Raw genomic sequence first — 7,547 nt, 5'->3', positions numbered from 1 at the left:
TCCTGGTAAAAACCTTCTGAACAATTAACACTGAAGGAATCCTAATTGGGAGAAGCTGACTGCAATGATGGCAATGGTGGTAAAGACAACAACTCCCCTGATCCCAGGCTACGCCACAGTGTCACCAAACTGCATCTTTTGTTATCGTTTTGAATTAGAGACCCCTAGCAACAGAAAAATCACATATTGTACATTTAAACAATTCACATTATCTTTAAAGTTATCTTGAAAAAAGATATGCATTAACAAGAAGCAGCACCTTATCTCCCTGGCATATGTTGATTTTAGGATGTTATTTCAGGTTAACTTAATGCTACTTTTATCAAAACCAAACAAATACACCAAAGAATTGTACCTTGTGTTGTGTAGAATAATAACACTCACCACATTGCTCATGGTGTTGCTTTTCTACATGTGTGGTATTGCTGTGATAAACATATCAACATCACTATTAACAAAGCACCTACTGCCTTAAAACAGCGCATCGCTTCTCTACAAGTATGGGACTGTCCAGAATGTGTCAAATGTTTACTCACAGCACTATCACACATATACAAGAACAACTCCATGTTAAAGTTGCAATCCTTTTTAAATAATGGAATAATTTTTCTTTAAAAATCCTCTTCTTTGCTATTATGCTGCCATGTCTGGCCCATAGAAACTACAATCTGTAACCGACATGGCTCTACTAAAATCTTAAAATCAGTTCAAAGCTTCAATACGTATAGTCACAACAGTCCTTCATGGCACATTAATAACGAACTTGCCCCTAAAACAGATCAAGATCAACTGTAGTGACCATATGGAAGACCATTAGGGTAAAACTTTCTTGAGAATAAAACTATTCCGTCTCAATATACTGCCATATAAAATAAGGTGAAAAAAAGGATTGTACCTTTAAGTGTTTCCATTGATAAGACCTATTAGAGGGATATATCCAGGTTCCACACACTGCAGCACCCACATGACACATGGAACAAGAATCCGGAGTGATTAATAACAGCATTATTAGACAAGGACAGCAACATTGTGTGCATTATTATCATGTAAAAGTAGAACATTTTAGCAAAAACTCTAAAAAATCGAAAAAACTTTTCACAGGCAAACAAAAAACGCTATTTAAAAAATACCATGATTTACAGAATTGACTTATGTATAAAAAACACAAAATAAAAATGTTTATTTCCCTCTCTTATCCACCTAAGCATTCTGGTAGTGCTTGTCAATGAAGTAAAGAATCAAATTCTCTCAACATCACATGCATTAGCAGTAGTGGGCCTAATATTAAACCTAAGTAACCTGACAGATCTAAATAACTTGCATGTGATTGCCAGAGAAATGGTTACTTTATTCAGTGATTTGCACTCACATTTCTTTATCAGAGCTGGGGAATTAAACCAAGTTAAATAATCATGTGATAGAAATAGGGATGGAAACAAACCCTAGTTTTACATTTTCACTATTTCCCTTCAATTCCTGGTCTAAGTAATATTTCTTTTTAAAGTAGCTTCAGTTTGATGTCATAGTTTTTTACTCTAGCTGTTCAGAGTAAATCTGTTCAGATTGATGTAATCTCTTTACATAATCCAATTATTGTCCCACACCACCTGCCACATGCTCACCAGTACAGATAGTAGAAGAAGGAGAGGACGAAGAAGGAGAGCTTGCACCAGGCCTCCTTTAGGCAGAACTTGAGCGTGTCGCCATTCATCACGGATGCTGGATCGTAGAGCAGCTCCTTAGTGTCCGTTGGGGAATGGAAGTACCTACCACAGAGGGCAAAGACCACATCGCGGGTAGTTGACCCATTCCAGACCCCAGGGGGAGGGGGAAGGACAGAGGGACGGAGGTAGGCAGGGGAGATGATGGGAGGAAATGAGGAAGGAGATGGCATGGAAAAAGATGGCATGGGGACAACATCATGCAGCAGATGTGGGTGAAATAGTAGTAGTAATATGTTTGTGAAAATCGACCGTTCCCTAAACCCCTTTCCTGATGTTTAATCGTTCATAGTTTAGCAACTGTAACTACGTACGGCAGGCCTGTCAAACTTTGGATACCGCCACATTCGAAAGCAGGGTTCTTAGTAAAAGTGTTAGGTAAGGATTAAACTATCAATACGCGGTGGGGGACTTGCTGGACTGGGCGAACACAGCGTCCCTCTTTCATTCCTTCAATGTGCAATGTTTGCGCATATCCAAAAACCTGTTGACATCCAAGTCTTTGATAATGTTTAAAAGTAGCTGTGTTTCTCCTTCTTATCGGGTCTCCAGCCTTGCAAACTGAAACCACAGCAACGCACAGAGCTGACCGTAAGCCGTAAACAGGCAAGAGGCCGTAAACTGGCCGCAATCTGCGGTAAAAACCCTTATTGAGACGCATATTCCAAATGCGCTGTATACATGTCCCAACAATGCCTCTAAAACCCGAATGATACCGGAATATCCCACGTCTTAATCTGAAAATGCTATATTCGGAAAAAGGCCTTATTCGGAATATTCAACCGGAATATGGAAACATGTTTGGAATGCTGTCATATTCGGAATAATAGTGGAATATTGGTGTGCATGAAAACGCACTGAGTGTCTTTATAAGCCTTAGCTTTGGCTGCAAATGTTAGCATGCTAGCTTGCAACCGTCTGTAGTAACCTAGCATAACGTTCAAAACCAAGTATGTCTTTTGTAGGACTACAGGTTATGATTAAAAAAAAAGCTCACATCCACTGTGTAGTAGTAAAATGTTTTTGTACAGTAAGCATCCAAATAGGGTTATATTAAAGCAAAAAAATCTTTCTCAATATACTCTAATATTCAAGCTAACTAGCTACTACTGCTCTTTATTTCCTAGCCCAATCTGTGACACCACCACTCTTTTATGTATACACTGATTTGGTCACATAGCGTTTACTACACAAACCTTAAGGAAAAGTCAAGACACTATTTTTAACCTTTTATCCAGCAGCGGATTAAAGGTATTTTGTATTTCACAGATGTCTACTGTCTGTCTGGAGTGTTAAAAATGATTGCCTGGACAGGACCCAAAGTTAAATACAATATTTCCACAGGCTGCCACTATCACAGCTTAGTATGTAGCTAGGCGTAGTGAAGAAGAAGAAGGCTGTGGAAATGCTGAATGGAAACTTTGATTATTAGGGGCACAGAAGTAACTCTGGATAATAGGGGAAATAGTGGTTAGATTTCCCCCTGAGATTTGCGTAAAAAACATTGTGACTGATTATTAGATGTGGCTAATTATTTCCATGTCTTTTACATGGATCATCAACTGGTGAGGATGCTGAGTTCTTGGGTTTGCCACATTTAGTTTAAGCGTCACAGGTTTAACAGTAAGTAAGGGGATATGGGTAACTCCTTATCCCCATTACTGACTGTTCGGATATCCCAATAAGGAGCGATTGGTTTGACTTATCTTGTGGTGCAAAATGTTAATTTAAACAAAGTATGATTACATATTTGAATGCATATTCAAATCCATTTTCACCCAGGTCAGTTATGTTGTTATAAAGGTATCAGGACTGGGGTTTATTCTAAGTTTCTAAATCCAGTCAGCTCAGTAAGTTGATTACAGCAACTCCAACTAGTGTGCATAAAAATGAGTCAAACAATGATTTTCAATGAAACATTTTCTCCCATTTCAAATGACAATCATCTATCACCTGCTGACTGATTTAAAACCTGAAGAGAAAATCCACCCTATAAAAGAATCTGCATTTGTTATTGCTATGCTTTTAGCATTATCATTATTTGTAAACACAAACAGCTCTCTCTTAAAGCTGTGTAAAATAAAGATGGGAAATGTCACCAAAAGAAAAAATCTGACGGTGATTAATAGCAGAGTGGGATTGGAGAATTGTAGGATGTTTCCTGGAGCTTTTACATCCCAGTGAGACTAATTTCAGGGCTGTTAGAATTATGAAACAGACAATATGTCATACAGCAAATGAGTACTCAAGGAAATTCACCATGAGAAAACATGAAAAGGGAAATTGCAACTGCTGCCTTTTGCTTTGAGAGGGCTGTTTATGTACTGATACATGATTGCACCATTACTTTTTATAAGGGGAATTTTCCCTTAATGGACCCCAGAGCTGACACAAATGAACTGTAATAATGGATATTTCTATATTAATGAAACAGACCAGTTGGATTTTTTTTGGAACCTGGACATTATTTCCCTATGTTTGTGTCTAAGTAGGAACACAAATCTTTATAATTGGTCCAGTATTAAGCAAGACAGTCGTGAAACAAGCTACAATGTTATTGTGCAATTGTGCACCTTTAATTTACGTCCACAAGAAGTGCTTGTTTTACCACTGACATGCTCAGATTCAAGTGCCTGACAACATTAACATTTAACATAAAAAAAATCCCCGGAATCACTATTGCAAAACCCACCAGACTCCATTTAAATCAACAGTAAATTTATCATCATAAAAAACACTTCATTCAAAGTCAACAGAAACAAAATAAAACTATCAAAAGCTGTCTTGGTTCGGCTTTCCACTGTTCCAACAATTAGCACTCTGGATTGCTTGGAATAAACCCTTAATTTACCCATTTACATGTAGAAGTATGCTGGCTCTGTACAGGCTAAAAGTGTTATTTATTTAAATGGAGTCTGATTGGTTTAGCAAAAACAAGCACTTTTAGTGGACTGATTGATGATGCACATTTGCCCTATATTGCAGCCCGGTTCGCAGCTGGCAGTTACAGTGTTCTCGCTCAATACTTTCCATACCAATTTCAAAGATTCTTGTTCATATTAGTCACTTGTCACACCAATGCATAGGAAAATAGGGTTAATGTTGAAAAACCCGAAATGACCCTTTACTATAGCTGGATAATGGGTTCAGCTATTTAATCCACAGAGCCCATTACAGAGAATTTCAATCACTTAAACATTAAGATTATGTTTTGTAGGGTATGATGGGTAATACAGTTAAACCAGGAAGCTTCCATCATTACGCATGTGGTCTGTTCAGTCATTAAACTGGCTAACAGATGGTTTATGCATGTCCATACTGTATTCATTTGCATTGGTTAATCTTGGTACAACTGTGAAATGATCATACATGTTGTTGTCATAAATGAATTACAATGTACATTCACATTTCTGTTGGCCCATAGATGACTCATGCATGTATGACATCTTCAACAATGCATTTGAAAATGATTTTTAATGTATTTTGAGTGTGACAGAATGGGTTTTGTAATGAGTCACTGCATGTAATTCCCAAGTATTTCTATAAAAGATCGATGCACAAGTGACTGATATAATGAGGTAAACACTAGCTTAGCTAATAGTTAACAAACTACAACACAAAAAGCTAATAAAATGTCATTATTAAAAAATAACTTGGCACCATTTGTCTCACAATTCCCCTAAGCAAAGGTAACAGACAAAATACAACATTTTTATTTTATGAACACTTCTTGCTTTAATACTATAACCGCCATAGCCCATGCTATTTAACATTGTGATCCAAAATGTTTAATTATTTCATCAAAGTGTGTGCTATGTTTCCTTCCCTGCCCTGACTTTTCCTAAGTACCTTTTCTGCACATGCCTATATTGTCATAATGATAGAATAATGCTTAGGAAACCAAATATACTCCTCTCTATTCGCCAGGAGTAGCGCAGATCAACGTTGGTACACTCCTTGCAGCCAAATTAACACATTTGTATTTAATGCCTGTACAGCTCATTGAGAAAATGTATGTGACATAGAAACCTTTTTTATTTGAACAAAATACTAACATTTCTAAATTGTATTATTTTAATAGGTTGGTGTGGATATGCACAGATCATCAGATGGCAGGTTGTGTGTTGACTGTTGAACTAAAAGACACAGGAGAGATGGAGAGACAAATATAAATACTGAGGGGGACTTATTGTCATTCTTTCCTTAGACCAAATGTGATAATGTAATGATTTGCATATTTACCATTTAGTTTACCTGCCAAAATAAAAATGTTAAAATTGATTAAAATGTGTTTCGACATTTGTTTCGACTTTAAGAATTTACGCTGCAGGTTATATGCTGCTACAACTCAAAACAGCATCAGATAGATCCAAATAGAGGGGATTTTGGGTTGTTTAATGAAAAACGATTTGCTCATTGAAACAAAAAAAGTTTTGTGTGAACTGTAGACTATACTTGGACTAGATAGCATATGAAAAAGCATATTTTACATTGCTGCTTTGTGTGGGTTCAAGCTGTTAAATAAGCTATCTGGCTGTGTATGGTATGTGGAGGCTAAGTATGTGTATCCTTGCTGCTATAGAGATAGAGAGTGATGAAGCATTTATGGCCAATCAGCGCTAACAAAAGGATACAGATGCTCTTGGGTGTCCGGTTTAATAATAATAATACTTTATTTGTATAGCACTTTTTAAAACCAAGTAACAAAGTGCTGTACAGTAAAAACAATAAATAAAAACAAGCTCCATAATTAAAATATAAATGCTTACTTAAGATTAGCAGAAATAGTACGCTTAAGAGCCTGGCGGTTTTAGTGTTAAAGACAGAAAAAAACAGTGGGCTAGGAGTGCCTCAACATGGCTCTCACAGACCGTTCCCCAATTAATACTTACTTAGTAGTAGTATTAATTAGCAAATATTGGTTTGCTACTATATTAATGTTCTGAATGTTGAGTACAGCCCCTTTAAGTCATAGACATATAGAGAAATGCTGGAGTAACACACACACATGAACGCACACGCACGCATGCGCACACACACACACACACACACACACACACACACACACACACACACACACACACACACATTTTGAAAATGATTCAGCTGGCAACCAAAGCATTTTAAAAGGAAAATTTGACACCTTTTATGTATATGGGCAATCAGCACTGATGGTTAATGTAGTCGATTGAAGCAATAAATGCCTCAGTGCGTGCTATATTCACGGAGAACAATTAGTTTTGCAGCTGCAAAATCTGTTCTTCCTGCATGCAGCGCTGCCATTTGATGTGACAGTGATGTACTTGGAGGCAAGGAAGAACTAAAGGCTATTTCAGCCAGGATTTCGCCTACGGGTAGCCAGGTTCGTGCTCTAGAACTTCCTTCTTCTCTTTGCTTTATTGCAGACTAGTTTACGTTTTCAACAGCGTAAATGGTATCTCAAAATATGAGTGCAGATTAGGGCTGTAACAATATGCGATATGCAACCAAAATCGCAACACTTAGATCCAGTGAGAAGGCAGAATCACGACACACCCCTTCCAACTCCCAGAGTTATCGACCTCGGCCAATAAGGAGTCAGTTTGTTAAATGGGCGTAAAGTGGTCTCCCCATGGATGGAAGGGTCTTCCTCACATTTCCGAAGAGAGTAAATGTAGCGATTGAATTAGTAACCAAGCTAAATTAACTTTAACAAATTACAACCCAGCGGTGAGACAAACTTAGCGCAAGCTCCGCTCACTTGTCTCATCCATCTTCAGCTCGTGTCGCGAGCAATGCTTTAGAAACTGGCCGCCACTTCTTGAACTGAGCTTGGACTGATAGCTA

The 7,547-nt window shown here is 37.7% G+C and overlaps 1 protein-coding gene across 1 annotated transcript in view; it reads right to left on the bottom strand.

Annotated features, from left to right (window-relative positions):
• Positions 1-923: 923 nt before the first annotated feature.
• The window catches only part of cnih3 (cornichon family AMPA receptor auxiliary protein 3), a 125,406-nt gene continuing 118,782 nt past the window's right edge, over positions 924-7,547 (bottom strand). The window contains exons 5-7 of the mRNA XM_078275143.1: positions 3,675-3,677; positions 1,623-1,766; positions 924-951 (exon numbers count right to left, since the gene is read on the bottom strand). Coding sequence (XP_078131269.1) covers positions 924-951; positions 1,623-1,766; positions 3,675-3,677 — 175 coding nt within the window. The remainder of the gene's footprint in view (positions 952-1,622; positions 1,767-3,674; positions 3,678-7,547) is intronic.

Source organism: Sander vitreus, chromosome 18 (assembly GCF_031162955.1).
Source record: "Sander vitreus isolate 19-12246 chromosome 18, sanVit1, whole genome shotgun sequence".
Taxonomy (NCBI): Eukaryota; Metazoa; Chordata; class Actinopteri; order Perciformes; family Percidae; genus Sander; species Sander vitreus.
This window is presented reverse-complemented; position numbering and strand designations above follow the sequence as displayed.